General features: G+C 42.0%; 1 protein-coding gene and 1 non-coding gene across 2 annotated transcripts; both read left to right on the forward strand.

Annotated features, from left to right (window-relative positions):
* Positions 1-9,207: 9,207 nt before the first annotated feature.
* On the forward strand, positions 9,208-20,728 carry EIF4G2 (eukaryotic translation initiation factor 4 gamma 2). Its single transcript, XM_055282417.2, has 23 exons — positions 9,208-9,348; positions 9,407-9,426; positions 10,321-10,444; positions 10,819-10,884; positions 11,653-11,793; positions 12,701-12,803; positions 13,298-13,429; positions 13,507-13,573; positions 13,661-13,812; positions 14,120-14,230; positions 14,416-14,499; positions 14,582-14,680; positions 15,268-15,409; positions 15,494-15,654; positions 16,001-16,114; positions 16,708-16,833; positions 16,960-17,064; positions 17,148-17,363; positions 17,447-17,705; positions 18,037-18,241; positions 18,367-18,578; positions 18,667-18,788; positions 19,901-20,728. Exons 1-23 carry the CDS (start codon positions 9,233-9,235, stop codon positions 19,964-19,966), a joined length of 2,943 nt encoding a protein of 980 aa, XP_055138392.1. The 5' UTR covers positions 9,208-9,232; the 3' UTR covers positions 19,967-20,728.
* On the forward strand, positions 16,167-16,307 carry LOC129485617 (small nucleolar RNA SNORD97). Its single transcript, XR_008658747.1, has one exon. It is a non-coding gene; the product is annotated as a small nucleolar RNA SNORD97 (small nucleolar RNA).
* Positions 20,729-25,620: the final 4,892 nt, after the last annotated feature.

A 25,620-nucleotide genomic window follows, 5' to 3' on the forward strand; every position in this document is an offset into this window, starting at 1 on the left:
GAACTGTGAGAAAATTAATTTTGGTTGTTTTAAGCCACCAAGTTTGTGGCAATTTGTTATGGCAGCCAAAGGAAACTAATGCAAGCACCTTTTTCATGCAAAAGTGATAAGAAAGGAACATTCCCATTATGGCTATTCATGTTGCTGTGGGATGGGGGAGCTTGATGTACTTGGGAAAGTATGAGATGCTGCCACATATTAACGAATTGCATTAGAAAAGTCACCAAACTTTCGATTTCCCAATATATATAATGGAGGAAATAATACATCTCTACTTCCTCCAAATAGTTTGTAGTGAGACTCAATTGAGATAATGTATATTCCTGTATTCAATAAATATTTAATGATGCCTAGTATATGCCAGGAACTATCCTAAGCTCTTTATCTCTTGCTGTCCAATACATTCCCTATCCAGAAGCTAGTCATCTTTTTAATGTGAAGTTTTTTGTGTGTGTTTTTGTTTTGTTTTGTTTTTGAGACAGAGCTTTGCTCTGTTGCCCAGGCTGGAGTGCAGTGGTGTAACCTTGGCTCACTGCAACCTCCACCTCCCAGACTCAAGCAATTCTTGTGCCTCAGCCTCCCAAGTAGCTTGGATTACAGGTGTGTGCCACCACACCCAGCTAATTTTTGTATTTTTTAGTATAGATGGGGTTTTGCCATGTTGGCCAAGCTGGTCTCAAACTCCTGGTCTCAAGTGAGCCACCTGCCGCAGCCTCCCAAACTGCTGGGATTGCAAGTATGAACTACTGTGCCCTGCCAGAAGCCAGTCATCTTTTTAAAAAATCTATGGAATACAACATGACAGATAAAGTTCCTGCTGCCATTCAGCTTAACATCCTAATGCAGTGAGCAGACAAGACACAAGAATGAATGCAAAAAATCATTTCAGATAGTAAGAAGGACTATGCAAAAGATAAAAACAAACAAAAACTAAGAGGGAAAATGTAATAGAGTGTCTAGAAGAGGAAACAACATTACATGGGATGATCAGGGAAGGCTTTTCTAGAGAGGTGGCCATTCAAGCTGAAATCTAAATTATACACACACAAAAAGCCATTCTGTAAAAAACTGGGATAAGAGCTTTTGGGCAGTGGAACTGAAAAAAAGAAATAGCCACAGTTTTTGCATACTTGAGGAATAGAAAGCTTTGTATGAGCTTGACATGTTTGAAGAATAGAAAGGGGCCAGTGTGACTGAATAGAGATCAAAGGGAACATAGTAGGAGTTGAAGTCAGAGTGATAGTCAAGGGCCAGATCATGTAAGGTCGTATAGGCCATGCTAAGGAGTTTGGATTTTATTGTGGATATTATATATATCCATGATTAGAGGGTTTTAGGCATGGAAGTGGCATTATCTGATTTACATTTTTTAAAGAATACTGGTTCTGGGTGGAGAATGTATTGGAGAGCAAGAGATGAAGTTGAGGGATGAGTTCTAGGAGGCTATTGCAGTAATCCAGGCTAGGGAGAATGGTGGTTAGATTAAAGTGATAGCAATGTAGATCAAGAGAAGTGGACCAGTTTCAGATATATTTTGGAGACAGAGCCAACAGAACTTCTGATGGATTGAATATAGAAGATAAGGGACAGAAGAATCAAGAACGATTCATAGGTTTTTGACCTTAGTAACTGACAGTGGTGAACAATGAAGAAAAACTATTCTGAACATGTTAAACTTGAAATGCCTATTAGATATTCAGGGGGAAATTTCAGTAGGCAATTCAATATAGATGATATACATCTATAGCTTGCATGGGAGGAAAGGAAGATAAGAGATAGAGACATGAATTTGGAAATTTTTATCATATAAATGGGATTTAAAGTCATAGGATTGATGAATTACCTCGGAGAAAAGTATGCAGAGGGAAGAAAAGACCCAGAATAAATCCTTGGTGGTACTTCAATATTTATAGGTCAAACAGAGTAGGAGAACCCAGCAAAGACTGAGCTGAATTGGTAAAGGAGCCAATGAAGCAGTAGGAAATTCTAGAGAAAAAATAAGTAAAATCTGGCCGGGCGCGGTGGCTCACGCTTGTAATCCCAGCACTTTGGGAGGCCGAGGCGGGCGGATCACGAGGTCAGGAGATCGAGACCACGGTGAAACCCCGTCTCTACCAAAAATACAAAAAATTAGCCGGGCGTGGTGGCGGGCGCCTGTAGTCCCAGCTACTCGGAGAGGCTGAGGCAGGAGAATGGCGTGAACCCGGGAGGCGGAGCTTGCAGTGAGCCGAGATCGCGCCACTGCACTCCAGCCTGGGTGACAGAGCAAGACTCCGTCTCAAAAAAAAAAAAAAAAATAAGTAAAATGGCAGCAAGATAATATGCACAAACATTTTCTCAGCTCTTGTGTATGTAAATAATTCTATTGGTAATACAAGAGAAGTACTTGATATCAAGAACCTTATGATTTTGGAAGGGAGGTAAAAATAAGCCCATAAAAATAATAAATTATTTAGCCTTCTAACTAATGATCTCCCTATCTCCAAGTTTGCCCTCCTCTTTTTTTTTTTTTTTTTGAGACAGGGTGTCACTCTGTTGCCCAGACTGTAGTGCAGTGGTGTGATCACAGCTCACTGCAACTTTGTCCTCCTGGGCTCAAGCAATCCTCCCATCTCAGCCTTCTGAGTGGCTGGGACCACAGGTGCACCACCACACCTGACTTATTTTTGTATTTTTTTATAGAAATGGGGTTTCACCATATTATCCAGGCTGGTCTCGAACTCCTGGGCTGAAGAAATCCACACACCTCGTCCTCCCAAAGTGTTGGAATTACCGGCGTGAGCCACCGCACCCCAGTTCAATCCATTCAACACAAACTATAAGGATAGTTTTTCTAAAACAGTACGTGGATCAATTAAAACTGATCAGCTTTACACTAAAACCAATCAGAGTTCTGATCAGTTCAAGAACTTTGTCTGTGTAGTCAAGTCCCAACTGATCAGAGTTCTGATCAATTCAAGAACTTTGTCTGTGTAGTCAAGTCCCAAATCATCATTCTGGCACTTAAGGAAGAATGGCCACAGCCTCATCTCCCTATTATTCCCTTTATGAAAGCTTATGGTATCTTTGGTTTAGCATTGATTCCACTCTTCCCTGCCTTTTATATAATTGATGTATTTATCTTTTGTCTAGATTGTGAGATCCTTGGAAACAGGTATTACACATATAAACTCAATAACTTTATTTCTTTTTCCGCCAAGTGAACAAAGACCTCCAAATTGTAGTCACATGTAATACAGAACACTAGTATTGGTCATATCTCCATTTCTGATCCACCTTCCTCCCATGCAAGCTATAGATGCATATCATCTATTTTGAATTGCCTACTGAAATGTCCCTTTGAATATCTAATAGGCATTTCAAATTTAATATATTCAGAATAGTTTTTCCTCCATTGTTTACTACCTGCCAGTTGCTTAAGGCCAAAATCTAGGAATCATTCTTGATTCTTCTCTCATCTTCAATATTCAATCCATCAGAAGTTTTATTGGCTTTATCTCCAAAATATATCTTAACAATGGAGCAAAATTTGAGTACCATAGAACCAGATTAGGGATAACTGTAGGAATGAAGGAGTGATACACCTAGGAATAGGAAAGTAGTCTGAAGCCAGATGATAAAGGTCCTTTTATGGCAAACTAAGAAGTTCAGATATTATTGTTACAGGAGAGCTATTGAGGTTTTTGAGTAGGGCACTTATATATTCATTTTGTACTTCAGGAATGAATCAGTAGAGGGGATAAATGAGGGTACCCTCAAAATTGCAAGCAATGAAGTATTAGAACTGAATTTTTAGGGACAGCAATACCAGCCTAACTGGCTCCATAAGAGAAGATTGGGTGTTTGGTAGAGGCAAAAAATAAGGCCAACAGAAAAGGTAGGGCAGGGACAGAATATAAAGGGCTTGAAAGCCAGGTAAAAGCATATGAACTGGGATCCCTGGGTTCTAATACCTGTTTCCCTACTTGGAGAAACTCCCCTTATCTTTTTTAAAACCCAGTCCTTTTCCTGGGGTTTGCTTCAGCTATAAATGTTGTAATTTTCTATACTGCTCTGACCTGCTACAGTGGCTCTGAAACCTTGAATGCACACTGGAATCACCTAGAGAGCTTTAAAAGCTACTGATGGCTAGATGTCACTACCAAAGATTCAGATTTATCTGGTCTTAGATGCAGCGTGGACACTGAGATATTTAAAAGTTCTCCAGGTGATTCTAATGTGCAGCCAAGGTTGAGATCAACTCATGTAGAAAATAGTGAAGCACTAAGATTCTTAAGCATGGTAATAATATGTTAAAGTTTAGTTTAGTTTTTTTGGTTTTTTTTGTTTTTTGTTTTTTTCCAAGACGGAGTCTTGCTCTGTCGCCCAGGCTGGAGTACAATGTCATGATCTCAACTCACTGCAACCTCCACCTCCTGGGTTCAAACGATTCTCCTGCCTCAGCCTCCCCAGTAGCTAGGATTACAGGGGCGCACCACAACGTCCAGCTAATTTTTTGTATTTTTAGTAGAGACAGGGTTTCACCATGTTGGCCAGGGTGGTCTATAACTCCTGACCTTGTAATCTGCCTGCCTCAGCCTCCCAAAGTGCTGGGATTACAGGCATAAGCCACCGTGCCTGGCTGAAAAAAGGTATTTTAAGAAAGACTAACAGGAATATACAGACTAGTAGGGAAAGACTACAGAAGATCAACTAGAATTTTTCAATAATCCAGGAGAAAAGTTTAGTAACAGCTGGATTAGCATACATGCAATGATGTTGTAGGGAGGAAGATGAATGCAAGAAACATTTAGAGAGAAGTAGCACCAGGATTCAGTAAGTGATTGAATATTAAATCCGAGCAAAAGGAAAAAAAATATGGTCAAGTTTCTAGCATAGAAGAATAGGATCCTTAACAAAATTAAAGTAGTTGTGAAACAGCTGGTTAATCAATATTATTGAGAATATGGAAACTAACATTAAATTCTAAGTTGGGATCTAACCTATGTGTCTTACATACATTATCACATTTAATCTTTACAACAACCATATAAATACTACTATCATTCCGATTTTACCGATTTAGAAACTGAGTAAGAGTCATTAAATTATTTGCCCAAAGTTACACAGTAATTGGTAGAGAAGACATTTGACCTCAACTGGTCTACTTTTCCTCATAGGAAGATGACCAGTTTACATATGGAATCTGCTGAATTTGAGCTAACAACTCAAAAAAGCAAAATGGCTATAGAGGCCAGATAGGAACATAAATGAGTGAATCAAGTCAGATGCAACTGTGGAGAAATCAAAACATCGAGAGGAGGTAGTTCTACTTAGTTATGCTTGAATGTTGCCCTATGAGAATTTCAGGCCCAGTATTCCCATATTTTAAGATTTTTCATGAAAAGATGGAAATCTGGATTTGTATGCAAAAATTTGTGTGAATATCAAATTCAAGTGTTTAAAACTACTGTGGCTCAAACTATGGCTTCAGGTTTGCATCTCTGAGCAAAACGCTGTTGGAAATTCAGAACTGGATGTAAAGTGAGAGATCTGGGCTGAAGGTATATGATTAGGGAATTCATAAGCACAGAGAGGATGGTAGATGCTTCCAAAATAGTATGTGTTAGAATAGTAACCAGCACTTGACACTCCAGGCTGTAGTGCAGTGACATGATCACGGCTCACTTCAGCCTCGACCTCCAGGGCTCAAGCAATCCTACTGCCTCAGCCTCCCAAGTAGCTGGTACTACAGGCATGTGGGACATAGGCTAATTTTTGTATTTTTTGTAGAGATGGGTTTTCACGTTGCCCAGGCTAGTCTCAAACTCCTGAGCTCAAGCTACCCCCCTGCTTCGGTCTCCGAAAGAGCTGGGATTGCAGGCATCAGCTACCATGCCCAGCATTTTTTTTTTCTTTTTTTTTTTTGAGACAGGGTCTCACTCTATTGCCCTGGCTGGAGTGCAGTGGCGTGATCATGGCTTAGTGCAGCCTCAAAGTCCTGGGCTTAAGGGATTCGCCCATGTCAGCCTCCCAAGTAGCTGGGACTACAGATGCACGTCACCACATCCGGATCTTTTTTTAACTTTTAATTTTAGAGACGGGGGGTCTCCCTATGTTGCCCAGATTGGTCTCCAACTCTTGGGCTCAAGGAATCCTCCCATCTTGGCCTCCCAAAGTGTTGCTGAATTTTCATATATCCATGATGTGATGGAAACATTTAGAAAGTTTCAATGTTTATTTCCCTCACTTAAATATATTTCGATTTGAAAAAAACTATTGTCTAGACTTCAAAGAGAATATTCATCTAGCCCTAAAAGCTGGATGTTCTTATAATTAAGACACTTAAAATTCAACAATTAAAAATTTTTTACACTGGGCACAGTGGCTCACACCTGTAATCCCAGCACTTTGGGAGGCCCAGACAGGTGGATCACTTGAGGTCAGGAGTTTGAGACCAGTCTGGGCAACATGGTGAAACCCCATCTCAACTAGAAATACAAAAATTAGCTGGGCGTGGTGGCACATGCTTGTAATCCCAGCTACTCAGGAGGCTGAGGCACGAGAATTGCTTGAACCCAGGAGGTGGAGGCAGCAGTAAGCAGAGATCACACCACTACACTCCAGCCTGGGTGACAAAGTGAGACTCTGTCTCAAAAAAAATTTTTTTTTCTAAAGGTTTTACTTAATGTTTTTATTTAGTCTTTGCTAATTGTGAACCTCTGCAATGGGCTTTGCAGGTATGATTTCAATTTCAAATCTTTCTATTTAAGTGAGAGAAAGGCAATTGAAAGATTGTTTTATCAATATTGTTACTTTTTCTACCTTAGGTTATTCCCTTCCAGGTCAATTTCTCACATAAACTCATATCTGTAAAGCCCATACCAAAAGGGTTCCCAATTAGCAAAGATTAAATAAAATATTAAGTAAAACCTTTTTTTAAATTTTTAGTTACTGAATTTTAAGTGTCTTATTTATAAGAACATCCGACTTTTAGGGCTAGGTGAATATTCTCTTTGAAGTCTAGACAATAGTTTTTGAATACTACTTTTCCTAGTAAACTAATGTATTCGTTCATTATCAGATATATGGAATGTAAACCAGTTATGTAAAAATATCACATATACTAATGCATTTTTCCAAACCTTAAAGCCCTACAGAAATTTTTTTTTTTTTTTTTTTTTGCCCTACAGAAATTATAAAGAAACATTATTCTGGTGTTATCATGAAGCTAGAAGGGTCCAAAAAATTACAAAGTGAAACCTCTTGTATTTAAAACAAAACTTGCACCACCACCACCACCCCAAAATAGTTTTTTTTTTTTTTTTAGAATCTCTCTTCCAAGTTTTAAAGTTCAAGTGAAATTGATTTAATAGCAGTAAGTGTATTAACAGTAAAGTAGGGAATGGTGACTATTCTATAGCAAAGATCTACAGATGTTGGAATTGTGTTAGAAACCTTCAGAGCCACACCACGGCCTTCTATTACATTTAAATGTCGTAGGAAAAACTGCAATTTTCCTGAAAATTGTATTAAGGACCAGGTGCTCTTAATACCAAAAGCTGTTTTGACACATCAAAGGTTAAGTTTGGGTCTTTGAAAATCCTGCCTCTTACTGAACACTTTCTTTAAAAGTCATTCACGTTAAAACACACACATTCTTGCCTTTGACTATACACCGTAAAAGTACTACATGTTAAAATGGAGATGGGGACATTTTTGTTGTTTAAGTTTATAGAAGTATGACTCCATTTTAGTAATAGCTACAATGTCGCAAACGATGGAATAAGGTACCCATCAATACATTACCTGGTAAGTATAAATAGTTCAACTTGCCGTCTTTGAAAAGCCTAATCGTATTATGGTGGACCTTAAATAAAATGAAAATACACAACTGACAATGTTTAACGTGCACTTAAACAAACAAACAAAAAAACAGGAGATAGCAATTCGAAATCCTCCAAACACCCGCGGAAGTCTGACACACAGGGTGTTTTCCTCGGTGACGGCCAGCAGGACATTCCTATGGGAAAAGCTGCTTCTTGTGTGCGGTACGAGGAAAATCAACCCCTTCCTTTCATCCCTCTCTCATTCACTCTGCAGGGGGTGGGCCAATAAGGAGCTGAATGAAGCTCTCCTTTGGCATCCGGGCGCACGTCTCGCCTCCTCCCCACGACTTTCTGGGTTCCCTAAGGCTGCCGAAGCCGAGGACCTGGAGCCGGGTGGTGTCCCGGCGCTGCGCCCGGGGGCGCCAGGCCTCAACCCGACGGGCCTAGCCCCGGGAGAGGCCAGGCACGCGAGGGCAGCCACAGCTCCAAGGGGCGCCAAGAAAAGCAATGCTCACTCGCCACGCACAGGGATCGGGGGAGGTAAGGGTGCGTTTTCTTCCCATATTCCCGGTGAGAAAACGAGGTCGGGGGAAAAGGGGATGATACAACCGGAGCATGGCATATGGACTCAGTGAACAAAGGGACTGGAGCAAGAAGCAGCAGCCACACCAACGCAGACTCAAAAGGGCTCTCCGGCTTTACGCACGCGGCCCTCATATAGACAGCGCTCGGCGCCCCTTACGCCACTGGCTCAGCCTCAGAGACTTCGCGAATATGGCTTTGCGCACTGCGGCGGGGTGCGCCGCAACCGAGCTCAGCCCTGTGGCTCCTCCCCGCTGCCCTGCGCGGATTGGTGGCAGACGGCAACCGGGCCGCTGATTGGGCGGCGAAGGAGCCATTCGGGGAGGCTCTGGTGGGTTCGGCTGCTCCAAGAGTGATAAGTTCGGCTTCAGACACGCCCCACCGCCAGCAGTGAGTCGGAGCTCTATGGAGGTGGCAGCGGGTACCGAGTGGCGGCTGCAGCAGTGACTCCTCTGAGCTGAGTTTCAGGCCGTCCCCGACTCCTTCCTCCCCTTTCCCTCCCCCTTTTTTTTGTTTTCCGTTCCCCTTTCCCCTCCCTTCCCTATCCCCGACGACCGGATCCTGAGGAGGCAGCTGCGGTGGCAGCTGCTGAGTTCTCGGTGAAGGTGAGTGGAGCCGCCGCCGCCGCCGCCGAGTGGAGCGCTCTAAAATGGCCGCCGTCCCTGGCCGCTTCTTCTCGAGTGGTACAAAATGGCGGCTGCAGGCGGAGCCGGGTGGGGCGACCCTTTTTTAGCATTTCCCCTGCGCTTCAGACACCTGGAAAGTCTTGGCCTTTGTTCTCTCTTCCTGTTGCTGACGGAGTAGAAGGAAGACGTCAGTATTGGCCAGACCGCCGTGCGGTCATGGCCGGATGGCCGACCGCTGCAGGGACGAGGCCGTGGCGGACCGAGGCACGGGTGTGCTCGGACGGCGAGGGAGCCTGGCTCGGACTGCTAGCGCCGTGGCGGGAGGCACGCGGGCCGGCAGGGAGGGCCCGGCCGTTGCCGCGGGACCAGGGAACCACAGGCGTCCCGGAGCCCGGCCTCCCGGCGGGGAGGTGTGTAGGGCCTGGAGTCGGCGGGGCTGCCCTTCGTCGGGGGGAAAGAGAGAGTGATGATTTCTGCCCCTTTTGTCAGCAGAGGAGGCCGTGGCGAGGCGGTTGTCAGTCCCGGGGGGATTTATGGGGCAGGAGGGGGCCCGCTTGGAGGCGGCGGGTGGGCAGGAGGCCGCCTTCCTGCCTGCAGAACAAAGAGCTGGGCGCCGGGCCGGCGGGGGCGGCCTCAGCTGCTCCTCCCCGCCGAGCGACCCGCGGCCTCGCGGGGAGGTTGTCGGAAGCACTTCCCTAACTTGCGCCTGGGTGGGAGGAATGCTTCGCTCTTTTGTTCCCAGGAAGGGAAAAACGGGGCGGAGGTTCCTGCTGCCATGTTGTGGCCCTGGTCTTCCGCCTGCGAGTGCTAGTCCCGAACACCCGGCCCCCTCTCGCGCGTCTTTCCACGAACTCTGCACGGGGAGGAGGCGAAAGGGTGGACAGGGGAAAACTGCTGAAGAGCTTTTGGAGAGACCTTATCCAGTCGCTGGCCTCCTCGTCAAGGCAGTAAAAATTCCTAGGGCCGACATTTTCCACGTGATATTGCTCGTGTCTGTAGTTAGATTTTTCTGTTGATCTCAGTGCTCAGTTTTAAAGATAGTAGAATGTGGCTTTTTCAAAAGATTCGTTCTGAGCCGTTTGAAATGGCTGTTGTGTTCTACGAAGTCTCTTTGCATCCTTGAACACCGGGGAATTTCCAGGTGGCTAAACAAAATGTAATTGTGTTTTGAGTACATTCTAGGTTAGTCTTACAGATCTGCAATGCAGTGACAGTGCCAGGATCTGAAATACGTTATAATTGAATGAAGGCTTATAGATCTGTATGTTAGCAGTGTCTAATTTTGGTGCTCTTTCTCGTTCCAGGTATTTCATTTCTCCCGTCCCCGCCCTTCCCCACCCCATCTATTAATATTCTTTTGAAGATTCTTCGTTGTCAAGCCGCCAAAGTGGAGAGTGCGATTGCAGAAGGGGGTGCTTCTCGTTTCAGGTATGTGTAGATTTATTTGGGGGAATCGTTTTGAAAAGGCCAGTCCCAAAAACTAGTTAACCACAGCAAATAAGTCCGACTTAATGGGCTGCAATTTTCATTTGAAAAGTTCTTAAGTTTTCATTGACAGCCTTCTAAGAACTGCCATCTGAAGAATAAATAAAATCAATTATTTGCCTTTCTTTTGGGTCCAAGTTCAGTCTTCATTTGTAGCATAATATACAAGCACTAAAATACAGGCCTGGCTCCAGTCTGGGCAAAATAGCGAGACCCCCATCTCTACAAGCAAAGCAAAACGTAAAATAGGTGCTTCATTCTTTTTGAGTGAGACATAGTTGGGATACAGTAAACAAAAATTTCTTTCTTTTACATAGTGCTTCTTCGGGCGGAGGAGGAAGTAGGGGTGCACCTCAGCACTATCCCAAGACTGCTGGCAACAGGTGTGGTAAACATGTAAAAAAAACAGTGAGCTTTATTTAACAGATTAAAAGTCTTTCCCATGTGACGGTATAATTAAGGCAATAGCCATCAAGAGTCCTAATCTTCAGGGGCGTGGTTTCTGTTGAGTATCCTAAATACAGAATATCAGCTCTTGATTATTCCTTAGCCAAATTATCTAAATGAGTTGAGACTCTCAAACTGTTACTTTTTTCCTTATTCTTTGGGTTATTTTTACTAATGTTTTTTCTGAAATCAGTAGCTATTATTCCTACTAATTGCTGTTAGTAAAGTAGTACGCACTCAACGTGGTCAATAAAACATTAGAAAGTGTTAATTGGCAGCCAGTACAGTGGCTCACACCTGTAATCCCAACAACTTTGGGAGGCAAAGGTGGGAGGGTCGCTTGAACCCAGGAGTTTGAGATCAGCCTGGGCAACACAGCAAGACCCCATATCTTAAAAGAATGTTAATTTTCAAAATGTGGTTCCACAGCGTTGATACTGGGAATATTTACTAGACATGCAAATATTTAGGCCCCACCCCAAACCAGTGAAAACAGAAACTGGGTGGGCCCAGCAATCTGTTTTAACAAGCCCTTCAGGTGATTCTGATGTACACTACTGTTCCAGAACCACTGATCTCCAAAGTTGGCTTTCTTGGAGGGGAAGTTGAGAAAGCCTAAATTACTTTTTTCTGTGTAAGAGAATTTATGATGTTTAACATTTGGTGTGTGACAATAAGTGTTTTTGCTGATTTTTATTAATCAGCGAGTTCCTGGGGAAAACCCCAGGGCAAAACGCTCAGAAATGGATTCCTGCACGAAGCACTAGACGAGATGACAACTCCGCAGCAAACAACTCCGCAAACGAAAAAGAACGACATGATGCAATCTTCAGGAAAGTAAGAGGGTAAGTTTCAAGGTCCGTTTTACTGAAAGATGGGAAGTATGGATTAGCTGTGTTTGGTGTGTGTGCTGTACTACTAAGAAGGCAAGGTTCATGCCCAGAGTATGTATGTTTTAATGAATCCTCATGGTAGCAATTTTTAAAAATATCTTGAACTGGCCAGGCACTGTGGCTCAGGCCTGTAATCCCAGCACTTGGGGAGGCCGAGATGGGCAGATCACTTGAGGTCAGGAGTTCGAGACCAGCCTGGCCAACATGTTGAAACCCCATCTCTACTAAAAATACAAAAATTAGCCGGGCGTGGTGGCAGGCGCCTGTAGTCCCAGCTACTAGAGAGTAGAGTCCCAGCTACTAGAGAGGCTGAGGCACTTGAATACCCCGCAGGTGGAGGTTGCAGTGAGCCAAGATCATGCCACTGCACCCCAGCCTGGGTGACAGAGCAAGACTGTGTCTCAAAAAAAAATGTATCTTGAACTGAAGAACAGCACGTCATATTTTGGGGCTTACGGTTGCTTTCAGCCATTGGATTGCAATCCATAATCCTGTCGTGCTAGCATTTCCCTTGACTAAGGGAAGTGCTATGTTATTTAAGCCAGTGAAGCAGGGAATGGAATATAATGGTCTTAGTTCATCGTCTAGCCTTGATAATGAGATCTTTGCACTCTAACCTTGAGAAAGTGAGAAAGGATTCTTGTCAAACAGCTGGGAACCCCCCAATCTAATTCAAATCATTGTAATTAAAATAACAGGTTTATTTCAGCATCCCTTTGGTTTTAGATGAGTAAGAAAACATGTCTTGATTATTTAAAGGGAGCAAGTTAGAAGAAAAATCAGTATAATTTAAAAGCAGTTTTTCAATTCAAATTCTGTGTATTAGCTAACACTTAAAATGTAATTCCTTTTTCTCTAGCATACTAAATAAGCTTACTCCTGAAAAGTTTGACAAGCTATGCCTTGAGCTCCTCAATGTGGGTGTAGAGTCTAAACTCATCCTTAAAGGGGTCATACTGCTGGTAAGTTTTAAATATTGGCTTAACTCAAAAGGGAGAGGGAACTGTTTAACAAACTCAAGTTGTGTTTTTTTACGCTTGGATTACTACTTAAAACCCTTAGGTGTGAGTTAGATAGGTATGTATTTTTGAATACTGATAGTGATTAAAAAGAACCACTGACTTTAGTAGCATTAGATTGAAGAGGTAAATGTTAAGTTCATGCTATGCTTGAAGAGGTAAATGGGGGTGCTTAGCAAGCTATTCTTTTTCTTTTGTGGAAAACACCATATTTAGGTCTTGGAAATGCATCGTATGACAATTTATGTAGACTTGAAAGTTTTGATATCCATGGCATTTTCTGACTCCCAGGAGATGGATGTGACTAGATGAAATCTGTATAACTGGACATTTTTGGTACACTGTAATAGCTAACATTTAGGTGGTTGTATTTTTCCTAAAGGAAGGGTTCTTGGAGAAGTTTTCGTATTTAGTTTAAGCAATGACATTTTCTGTAGATTGTGGACAAAGCCCTAGAAGAGCCAAAGTATAGCTCACTGTATGCTCAGCTATGTCTGCGATTGGCAGAAGATGCACCAAACTTTGATGGCCCAGCAGCAGAGGGTCAACCAGGACAGAAGCAAAGCACCGTAAGTGGTAGTTTTTGCTTGTTTTAAAGTTGACTTGAAAAATTTCCTTAATAAAGCATGACAATGTCTTTTTCCAGACATTCAGACGCCTCCTAATTTCCAAATTACAAGATGAATTTGAAAACCGAACTAGAAATGTTGATGGTAAGACTTACAGTTGATAATAAGTACTACTGTATATTTTCAGCTTAATTCTGAATGTTGGCTTACTTCATTGGTATTTTTTTTCAGTCTATGATAAGCGTGAAAATCCCCTCCTCCCCGAGGAGGAGGAACAGAGAGCCATTGCTAAGATCAAGATGTTGGGAAACATCAAATTCATTGGAGAGCTTGGCAAGCTTGATCTTATTCACGAATCTATCCTTCATAAGTGCATCAAAACAGTAAGTGTGACGGGGAAGTTAGGCTTAGGCGAATGTAGTCAGTCATTTGGAGGAAACGAGTCAATTATTCATCTAAGAGGGAGGTTGACTTGTTAAATACAGATGGGCAACAAAATTTACTAAACAGAATAATTTGAAATACGTGGTGTGTTTGACAAAGTAGGGTTAGAACTGATCAACACAGACTGGTAGAAAGCCCTATACTAGATTCCGTAGGAACTATGAATCAGTGCAAACATAAAGGGAAAGTACTACGCCTAAACCAGAGTAACTAAAATTTTATCACCATGGCATCTTATTCTTGTAGCTTTTGGAAAAGAAGAAGAGAGTCCAACTCAAAGATATGGGAGAGGATTTGGAGTGCCTCTGTCAGATAATGAGGACAGTGGGACCTAGATTAGACCATGAACGAGCCAAGGTACGTGTGTAGCTGATGGAAGCAGTACAAGTAGTTTGTCTTTAAATCAAGCTATTTATTTTTGTGACATCATAAGAGATTGCCATATTTAGCCATTAACTGGGTTATAATCTTAGAAGTCTTAAAGCTGTAAGTTGAACACATTTGCTTTAGCTCTTCCAATGAATGTATTCTTCTCTTATCAGTCCTTAATGGATCAGTACTTTGCCCGAATGTGCTCCTTGATGTTAAGTAAGGAATTGCCAGCAAGGATTCGTTTCCTGCTGCAGGTAATATTGGTTTCTTTAAATTTGTTGTTAAGCTGAGTTTTTGGTTTAGGAATATTAAAATAAAATTATTTTTCAATTAAAGGATACCGTAGAGTTGCGAGAACACCATTGGGTTCCTCGCAAGGCTTTTCTTGACAATGGACCAAAGACGATCAATCAAATCCGTCAAGATGCAGTAAAAGTAAGATTGGGTTTTGTTTGTCACATAGACTTCGTGTTTGTAGAGTAGAATGGGATTCCTCTCCACCCACCCCAAACACTTGAGGGGTCTGTCTCATCTTAGTGGTGGAGCTTAATGTTTTTAGTGTCTTGTCTTCCACTTTTTTTTTTTTTATTTTTTGAGACGGAGTTTCGCACTGTCATCCAGGCTGGAGTGCAGTGGCGCATTCTCAATGCACTGCAACCTCCGCCTCCCAGGTTCAAGTGATTCTCCTGCTTCAGCCTCCCCCAGTAGCTGGGACTATAGGCGTGCGCCACCACACCCCGCTAATTTTTTGTATTTTTAATAGAGACAGGGTTCCACCATGTTGGCCAGGCTTGTCTTGAACTCCTGACCTCATGCAAACCAAGGCTTGGGCCTCCCAAAGTGGCGGGATTACAGATGTGAGCCATCATGCCCAGCCTTGTCTGCCATTTTTGGAAGAAGTTATTTACAGAAATAACATAAATTATGGTTTAATATTCTAGGTTCCCCCTCAGTTGCAAGAATTGTAGTTTTAAGTAAAATAGTGTCCAGAGACAAAGTGCTTATTCAGTTCATTTCTAAAGGATCTAGGGGTGTTTATTCCTGCTCCTATGGCTCAAGGGATGAGAAGTGACTTCTTTCTGGAGGGACCGTTCATGCCACCCAGGATGAAAATGGATAGGGACCCACTTGGAGGACTTGCTGATATGTTTGGACAAATGCCAGGTAATTTTGAAAAAACAATGGTTTCATTAAACTGAAAAATCAGTTAACTTTAGTTTTGAGAGTTGTCCGTATATGTATTTTAAGGTAGCGGAATTGGTACTGGTCCAGGAGTTATCCAGGATAGATTTTCACCCACCATGGGACGTCATCGTTCAAATCAACTCTTCAATGGCCATGGGGGACACATCATGCCTCCCACACAGTCGCAGTTTGGAGAGATGGGAGGCAAGTTTATGAAAAGCCAGGTAAGTAATATTTGAATGTTTAGGCAACAAGTGTTAAATTCTACAATATATGTGATTTCATTTGCATTAAAACATGAAACTAGGAGTGTGCATGTTTTCTAAACCATATCTGCAACATTTATTTCAAACAAATGTTTATCCTTAAGATGAGTAAAGTATTAGTAAAATCATATCACTTTATTTGACAGTTAGGTTAGATTTTTATTCTTCCCTGTTTCATCTTTTACTTTCTCTGCGCAAATTCAGTTAAACTTTCTTTTTGGCTTGGCTCATCCCTTTGGTACTTGATTACCATAATTTGTGGACCCCTTTTTATCTAGACTTTCTTTCTCCTTTTCTGAAATAGGGGCTAAGCCAGCTCTACCATAACCAGAGTCAGGGACTCTTATCCCAGCTGCAAGGACAGTCGAAGGATATGCCACCTCGGTTTTCTAAGAAAGGACAGCTTAATGCAGATGAGGTACATTTGCCTATGTTACTTATATACCATAGTTTGTTAATTCAGAAATTTATTGCCCGATGATTATAAAAAGACGCGTTATTAAGAGGACTTACGCTGAAGTTCTTGACGTTTTTCTCTCTTTTCTATACTTCTTTTTCTTTCTTTGAATGTCCAGCGTCCTGTGAGCGAAGATTATGAGATATGAGGGCAAGTCTCCTAAAGTCTATTAGTTAGAGCAAGAAAACTGGTTGTCAAAATATTGTGGTTTCTTTCTTCGTAAGGAGGGTGATTTAAGGATAAAACAAGGCATTTTCTAAACTGTAGTTAAATTTGCAGTTTTTTATTTGAATATTTTAGTCATGTTAATTCTAAGAGAATTCTCATAAATGTAAGATTTATAATAGTATCTTACTACTGTATGCATCAGATCTTTAAATTTTTTGCCAAAAATTAAACCTGTTAATGTGGAGTACCTTCTTTAGTTTTTTAAAAAGCTTAGTGTTTCCCTAGATTCTGTCATGTTTGTATAGGATTTTAGAATGTTGTATTTAATATGTTCGTCAACTGCACGTTGTTAATTTAGATATATTTTGATTTGTTTTCAATTCCAGATTAGCCTGAGGCCTGCTCAGTCGTTCCTAATGAATAAAAATCAAGTGCCAAAGCTTCAGCCCCAGATAACTATGATTCCTCCTAGTGCACAACCACCACGCACTCAAACACCACCTCTGGGACAGGTACAGACCATAGTAGGACAGCATTTTCTAAAGATGTCTGAAGACTTTTTTCTAAATTTAGTGTGTTCTTCCCCCTAACCTCATAGTCCTCTTCTTAAAAAATGTCTGTCATTGCTTGTTTTTTAGACACCTCAGCTTGGTCTCAAAACTAATCCACCACTTATCCAGGAAAAGCCTGCCAAGACCAGCAAAAAGCCACCACCATCAAAGGAAGAACTTCTTAAACTAACTGTAAGTTTCAAATATCCCATTTTAGTGTAATTAGCCTATATATGAGATAGAGAAAACATTAAAGATACTTGTGTTCTTCACAGGAAACTGTTGTGACTGAATATCTAAATAGCGGAAATGCAAATGAGGCTGTCAGTGGTGTAAGAGAAATGAGGGCTCCTAAACACTTTCTTCCTGAGATGTTAAGCAAAGTAATCATCCTGTCACTAGATAGAAGTGATGAAGATAAAGAAAAAGCAAGTTCTTTGATCAGTTTACTCAAACAGGAAGGGATAGCCACAAGTGACAACTTCATGCAGGTAGGACACTTTACTGATTGTGTGGTAAGAACTCTTGCCACTCAAATTCGAAAACTGATAAACTGTTGTATATTTCTTTTAAGGCTTTCCTGAATGTATTGGACCAGTGTCCCAAACTGGAGGTTGACATCCCTTTGGTGAAATCCTATTTAGCACAGTTTGCAGCTCGTGCCATCATTTCAGAGCTGGTGAGCATTTCAGAACTAGCTCAACCACTAGAAAGTGGCACCCATTTTCCTCTCTTCCTACTTTGTCTTCAGCAGTTAGCTAAATTACAAGATCGAGAATGGTTAACAGAACTTTTTCAACAAAGCAAGGTCAATATGCAGAAAATGCTCCCAGGTAAGAGAATGCTGACTTGTTTGTTTTGTTTTTTTAATAATATTTAGAGATTTCAGGTACCTTGAGTGGATTTATGTAGGTCAGACAGTCTGATTGTCCTGCTTAGATAATGATAAACATTGCCACAGATCTCACCTATAAAAAGATTTATAATTTTTAACTACTTTCATTTGATCTGTTTGTTGAGTTTTTTTCATTTGCTGGGTTGGTTCTCTGTTCTGCTACATGGATCTTATGTACTTGGGGACATCATTTGTGAAGCTCTGCTCTCTGGACAGGACAACTTGGTAAAATGAACTATTAGATGATGCAGGTGGCTTTGTCTCTTCAGAAATTGATCAGAATAAAGACCGCATGTTGGAGATTTTGGAAGGAAAGGGACTGAGTTTCTTATTCCCACTCCTCAAATTGGAGAAGGAACTGTTGAAGCAAATAAAGTTGGATCCATCCCCTCAAACCATATATAAATGGATTAAAGATAACATCTCTCCCAAACTTCATGTAGATAAAGGATTTGTGAACATCTTAATGACTAGGTAAGACCAATGGTTTTCTACATATAGTAATGTTTCGTGTACTAGAAAAGAAGCAGGAGACTAAGAGTTGTCTCTTGAGCAAGAAAACTCACTATTGGGTTCTAACAAGACCTTTTTCTGTCCAGCTTCTTACAGTACATTTCTAGTGAAGTAAACCCCCCCAGCGATGAAACAGATTCATCCTCTGCTCCTTCCAAAGAACAGTTAGAGCAGGAAAAACAACTACTACTTTCTTTCAAGCCAGTAATGCAGAAATTTCTTCATGATCACGTTGATCTACAAGTCAGTGCCCTGTATGCTCTTCAGGTGCACTGCTATAACAGCAACTTCCCAAAAGGTGAGAGGACTTGTATCAGAACAGTGTGAGGCAGTTCTTCAACAGAACACTAAATAATGGGCTTATTACTTTTTTATTTTTTTTAAAGGCATGTTACTTCGCTTTTTTGTGCACTTCTATGACATGGAAATTATTGAAGAAGAAGCTTTCTTGGCTTGGAAAGAAGATATAACCCAAGAGTTTCCGGGAAAAGGCAAGGCTTTGTTCCAGGTAAGTCTTTTGTTAAAAAATTTGGTCTGCTTATTTCGATTTGCTTGGTATTAAGAGCCTTTTTCAACTGAAATACAGGCAAGGTAGTCCTAGTTAGTAGTTTGTCTTCACCTGTACATTTCATTCTGCACTATTTAAAGCTATGATTAAGTAAAGTACACAATTCTAGTGGTATATAAGATGTTAGAGGTAGCTAACAAACTTTTCAAGGAGTGTAGCTACTTATATACATGGGAGTGACTGTACAAGTTCCGATTTAAAGCTTTTTTAAAAACATCAGTAAAGAGGAAATTGTAGCTGGGCACGTGGCTTATGCCTATAAACCTAGCACTTTAAGAGGCCCAGGTGGGAGGATCACTTGAGCTCAGGAGTTCAAGACCAGCCTGGGCAGCATAGTGAAACTCTGTCTCTAAAAAATACAAAAAATTAGCCAGACGTGGTGACATGTTCTGTGGTCCTGGGCCCAGCTACTTGGGAGGATGTCAGTGAGCCCAGGAGGCAGAGGTTGCAGTGAGCTGAGATCACACCACTGCACTCTAGTCTGGGCAACAGAGTAAGACTGTCTCAAAAAGAAAAAAACAGTTTAAATACTATATATTTTTTTTAAAAGAGATATTTCTGATTTCTCACAATTTGATTTTCTGTCTCATTGAATGAAGTTGTAGCCCTAGGGGAAGAACATCAGGGCATTCTCAAATCACAGTGAATGCATTAATCACCTGAAGAGCAGTTTAAAAAGTAGGTTCCAGGCCTATTCCTAGAGATTCTAGTTTAGTAGGTCTGCGATACAAAATCCAGGTGATTCTTTCTCATGCTACTGGTTTTCCAGGGGTCCCAGGCTTCGAGAAACATTGGTCCTGCAGCATCATGCTACCTTTTTACTGCTGATGATAAACAAGATTCATGAGGATCATCCTTGCAGGATTAAATCTTTAGCTCTGTGTTGTCCCAAATCTGGATAATATACCAGTTTGTATAACTTAATATACAAATTGTTGGTAGGGATATCCTTGTTTCATATTCTAAAGCTGTGTAGTACCACCTAAAACTTTTTGGATGGATTTCTGTTTATATATCGTGAACTATTTTAACTTACAAATCTTAATTTATAGGTGAATCAGTGGCTAACCTGGCTAGAAACTGCTGAAGAAGAAGAATCAGAGGAAGAAGCTGACTAAAGAACCAGCCAAAGCCTTAAATTGTGCAAAACATACTGTTGCTATGATGTAACTGCATTTGACCTAACCACTGCGAAAATTCATTCCGCTGTAATGTTTTCACAATATTTAAAGCAGAAGCACGTCAGTTAGGATTTCCTTCTGCATAAGGTTTTTTTGTAGTGTAATGTCTTAATCATAGTCTACCATCAAATATTTTAGGAGTATCTTTAATGTTTAGATAGTATATTAGCAGCATGCAATAATTACATCATAAGTTCTCAAGCAGAGGCAGTCTATTGCAAGGACCTTCTTTGCTGCCAGTTATCATAGGCTGTTTTAAGTTAGAAAACTGAATAGCAACACTGAATACTGTAGAAATGCACTTTGCTCAGTAATACTTGAGTTGTTGCAATATTTGATTATCCATTTGGTTGTTACAGAAAAATTCTTAACTGTAATTGATGGTTGTTGCCGTAATAGTATATTGCCTGTATTTCTACCTCTAGTAATGGGCTTTATGTGCTAGATTTTAATATCCTTGAGCCTGGGCAAGTGCACAAGTCTTTTTAAAAGAAACATGGTTTACTTGCACAAAACTGATCAGTTTTGAGAGATCGTTAATGCCCTTGAAGTGGTTTTTGTGGGTGTGAAACAAATGGTGAGAATTTGAATTGGTCCCTCCTATTATAGTATTGAAATTAAGTCTACTTAATTTATCAAGTCATGTTCATGCCCTGATTTTATATACTTGTATCTATCAATAAACATTGTGATACTTGATGTAGTGATGTGTGGCTGTAAATGGCATCCACGGTCTGGGAGAATTGTCAGCTTTGTTTTTGAGGTATAGGAGACCCACCTTAGTTTGACTTAAGGACTTTTCAATTTTTTTATTGTTACACTTTGAAGGGTACATGTGCACAACGTGCAGGTTTGTTACATATGTATACATATGCCATGTTGGTGTGCTGCACCCATTAACTCATCATTTAGCATTAGGTATATTTCCTAATGCTATCCCTCCCCCCTCCCCCCACCCCACAACAGTCCCCGGTGTGTGATGTTCTCCTTCCTGTGTCCATGTGTTCTCATTGTTCAGTTCCCACCTATGAGTGAGAACATGCGGTGTTTGGTTTTTTGTCCTTGGGATAGTTTGCTGAGAATGATGGTTAGGACTTTCCAATATTTTTTTTTTCTGCTGTACAAGCCTGGGTTCCAGAAGAAATTTTTTAGATTCTTTTAAGATGAGACATAAGATTTAAGGTGTTTATTTCCTTTGAGTTACGGAAACTAACCAATATAAACGATTTTAATGACAAAAGATCACAAGTCTCATGAATTTGGAGGAACATTGCTACACATAGCAACTAAAATTTGGTGACATTTATCTTTTGTCAGACTGAAATATATGGTGATCTCTGGATAAGCTTAGCTGTCCTGCAAGCATCATTCCCTGTAGCTGCCCCTGAGTGTCCAGGAAGATCCCTGCTTCCTCTGGAAAAATTCCAGTGTCCCAGTAAAATTGACTTGATTCAACTAAACCTCTGCATGTTTTCCAAAAGCACATATAAAGGATTTGCCTCCAGCCCTGGAACATTGTGACAATCCTAGGATTACTTCTAACACTGGCGTTGGATGAGGGCTCTTGAAGTGTGCTACTGGAGTCCTGGTTGATGTCAACACCTAAGAACCTGTTCTTGGTGATTGGGGAGACCTTCAAGGCAGACTGTCATACTGCCGAACCCATTAGAACCTTGAAGTCAGAAGAGGCTGCCTGCACATGCTCCAATGGGTGGTAGGCAGAACCAATCAATGTTTTTGTGTCTTGTTTGGGCCAGGGAAGCTAAACCTTGCATTGTGGCACTCACCTTTAACAAGTCATAAGCTTTTGATGAGTACTTTGAGTACAGCAAAATTAAGGTAGGCAGAGATTTGTATGAACCTACTTTATATTTTAAAGGAGCTGTAAATTGTTTCTCTGCCCAACTCTCCCCACCAAGGGGAAGAAACTAATTTTTAACCTAGCAAAAGGAGCAAGTGGTTAGGTGGATCAGCTATACGATTCTTAGTGCCAGAATTTCCCCAATTCAGCCAGGGTATCAGGCTAAAGGAAGTTTTAGAACTAAACCTGGGCCGGGTGCAGTGGTTCACGCCTGTAATCCCAGCACTTTGGGAGGCCTAAGGCGGGTGGATCATCTGAGGTCAGAGTTCGAGATGAGGCTGACCAACATGGAGAAACCCTCCTTTATTCTAGAAAAATACAAAGCCAAATGTGGTGGTGCATGTCTGCAATCCCAGTGACTCGGGAGGCTGAGGCAGGAGAATCGTTTGAACCTGGGAGGTGGAGGTTGCGGTGAGCCGAGATGGCACCATTGCACTCCAGCCTAGGCAACAAGAGCAAAACTCCGTCCCAATAAAAAAAGAACTAAACCCAGTACGCAGTGGTTTGTCATTGCTTACAGAATCATGCTTTAATCTTCCCACCCCAAATGTGTCAAGAGCTACTCAAAATATTCAACCCGTAGAGAATGTATAATACTGCTGCTACCTTGTTCTAAAGACACCTAACAGTGTACTTTATAATCTACCATACTGTGGAACGGCAGTATCTGGGTATAATTGGGATGTACCTTGCATGATGGCCAATTTCTTTAGTTATCAGCATGTAGTGACTAATCATTTACTTCATGGTGACTTCAAAATATGATTGCACGTCTTTACTGCCCCCAATTTTTTTTCCTTTACTGCAAAATTGAAAGAGTTGTCCAATTTTCCCCATTCTCAAGCTTCAGTAGGGCTTCACTCCCCAGGTTCCCCACACCAAAACTTTCTCAGGGTCACCAGTAACTCCAATGCTATATCCAGTAGGTTTTGATCCTCCTGTAGGCAGCATTTGACAAGTTACTCATTCCTTGAAAGTGTTAACTTGTTCCCAGGACATCTTTTTCTTCTCAGTTTCCAATGGGAGATGCCTGATCTCAACACTTTTTCAGTTGTTGTCATACTCTACATCCATGCTAGCATCAAATCATGTTGATTGCATTCCAAACATTTTAGAAATTGAAGAACTCGCTTCTTCAACCACCACCCTCATTTCTCACCTAGGTACCCCCAGGAGCCTTAACTGGCCTCCCTGCTTAGCCCTCACCTCCATTTTGTCTTCTCAACACAGCACCACTTGGCTCAAAACCCGCCAAATGGCTTCCCACCTAGTGGGATTTTTACATCAAAATACTTAATTTGGTCTACATCACCCTGCATCTGATTTCCTTACCCCTCTCCCAGCCTTGCCCCACGACCTGTTTCTCTGATCTGATTTCGTACTGCTGGCACTTAATCCTTCTGCTCCCACCACACTGGATTTGCTGCTCCTGGGACATGCCAAGCATCTTCTTACCTTGGAGGTTTTATGTTCCTCATTTTTTCTGGATAACTGGATGACTGGCTTTCTCCCCTTCCTCAGGTCTTGGCTCAAATGTCACTTTTATTAGTAAAGTCCTCATTGTCAATTTTGATAACCTCCTGCAGATCTTAAGGGGCAGGAAAGAAATTCATATATATATTTAAAAACTAAACACATCCGCATCCCTCTTTCCTTTTTGTATCTCCATGTCTCATTACATGACATACTGCATATTTATATCTGATTCCTGCTAGATAGAATGTGAAGAGCATGAAGTATTTGACAGTTTTTCACTGCTGTATTCCCAGCATCTAGAACAGTGCCCAGTGCCCGGTAAACACTCAAATATTTGTTCAAATCATGAATTAATAAAATTACCCTACATGGCAGGATGTGGACATAGAGGAAGGAAGTAGTGGAAAGACCTCAGACTCAAGTTGTAGATCGATCTAGGATTAATCTCTAACACTTACAAGCAGGGTGATCTTAGGTAAGATATTTTTTATCCGAGTCGATTATTTCAGAAATTATTTTAGAAAATTTAGCTTGGGCAAGGTGGGGAAACCCTGTGTCTACAAAAAAAATAGAAAAATTTGCTGAGTGTGGTGGTGCACACCTGTAGTCCCAGCTACTCAGGAGGCTGAGGTGGGAGGATCACCCGAGCCAAGGAGGTCGAGGCTGCAGTGAGCCATGATCATGTCACTGCACTCCAGCCTGGGCAACAGAGCGAGACCCTGTCTCGAATGAATGAGACCCTGTCTCGAATGAAAATGTCGCTAACGTGCAGCTGTAGTTCCAGCTACTCTGAAGGCTGAGGTGGGAGGATTGCTTGAGCCCAAGAGTTTGACGCTGCAGTGAACTATGATCGTGCCACTGCACTCCAGCCTGGGAGAGCAAGACCTTGTCTCAAAAATTAAAAAAAAAAAAAAAGAAAAGAAAACAGGGTTCATACTTAAGGATTGTCATGAGAGCTAAACAAGCTAATATGTGAAAGTCACTAGGGAGAGCATCCCACATAGCAGCCCAATAGATATGAATGTCACCCTCCTAAGATTCCTCCCCAGGAGAACCGCTTCCATCTTCTGAACTAACAAGAACATTGGCTAGATCTAATTAAAGAGTATAGCTCAGTCTTATTTAATCAATCAAAAGCACTCGCCAGTTGACTTTCCTCTTCCCCTCTTTGTTTTTCTCCCAGCTTCTCCTCAGTCTCCTTTAAAGCCCTATTTTGTCACCTGGCCCCTGAATGTTGCTGTTTTACCTCCCTCCTCCAACACTGTCACTCACTCCTGTGGATCCGATTACCAGCTATCTGCTGATGACATCTGTATCTTGAGTCCAAACCCCTTTCCAGAATATCAAACTCGCACATCCAACCAGCCCATGGACATTTTTTCTGAATGTGCCACAAGCGCTTCAAACTCAATATTCATCCCTAAACTCTTTCCCGCAAACCAACACTCCCTCCCTTTCTAACTCTGGAACCATAGCCTCATGCAAACCAAAAACGAGTCACTTTCTCACTAGACAAATTTCCAAGCAAAGTCCTACAAGAATATGCAAGAGCCCTGGACAAGGAGACACCTGAGCACAGGGCAGAGAGTAGCGGACACAGGACATTCAAGTCCCACAGCCTGCCCCGCCCCGCAGCCCTGCCCTCGCCGGTCCTGACCCAGGGGGAGCGCAGGGCGCTGAGCTGGATCCAGATCCCCGACCGATCAGCAACGCTGTCCCACAGCGCCCTCTGCCGGGCTGCTGAGAGACCACCCCTGGCAGGTGGGTGGGGTTGCAAGGCTCTGGCCCTTGTCCTGTACGGTCCACGCGGAGGCAAGACGGAGACCCACTGGTCACGCTCATGGAGAGGGGAAAGTGAGAATGTTGCCCTGGGCTTGGTCTCCTGTCAACGGTGCATGACACGACGATGTGACTGGTAAATAAGCAGTGACTCCTCAAGCGCTGCTCAAGTCAGCTGCACAGCATGCAGAGCCACAGAGCAGAGCGCAGGCCCCAGCTTCCCGGGTCATCAGTCTTGGAGCCTAGGCCAATCGCTGCACCTCCCCAGGCTCTATTTGACTTACCTGTGAAATTATCCTTGGTCTGTCCAGCTCTCCGGTGCGTTTCAAGGGGCCGCATCGCTAGGTATGGAACATCAGTGATGGACATCTGTGGAACTGTTCTACAAGTCCATGCGTCTCGCAAACATGTACTTAGTACATATTTGCCAGGGGCTACTCCAGGGCCAGAGATGTAACAGTAACGAGACAGTCTT

Source organism: Symphalangus syndactylus, chromosome 6 (assembly GCF_028878055.3).
Source record: "Symphalangus syndactylus isolate Jambi chromosome 6, NHGRI_mSymSyn1-v2.1_pri, whole genome shotgun sequence".
NCBI classification, from domain to species: Eukaryota; Metazoa; Chordata; class Mammalia; order Primates; family Hylobatidae; genus Symphalangus; species Symphalangus syndactylus.

Excerpts from the sequence above, each read along its gene's own strand:
- EIF4G2 (XM_055282417.2), top strand. The coding sequence starts at position 9,233 with ATGGCCGGATGGCCGACCGCTGCAGGGACGAGGCCGTGGCGGACCGAG. Across the intron at positions 9,349-9,406 it reads CCGTGGCGGGAGGCACGCGG|CCCGGCCTCCCGGCGGGGAG; the intron begins GCCGGCAGGGAG and ends GGCGTCCCGGAG. Across the intron at positions 14,500-14,581 it reads GGATTCGTTTCCTGCTGCAG|GATACCGTAGAGTTGCGAGA; the intron begins GTAATATTGGTT and ends TTTCAATTAAAG.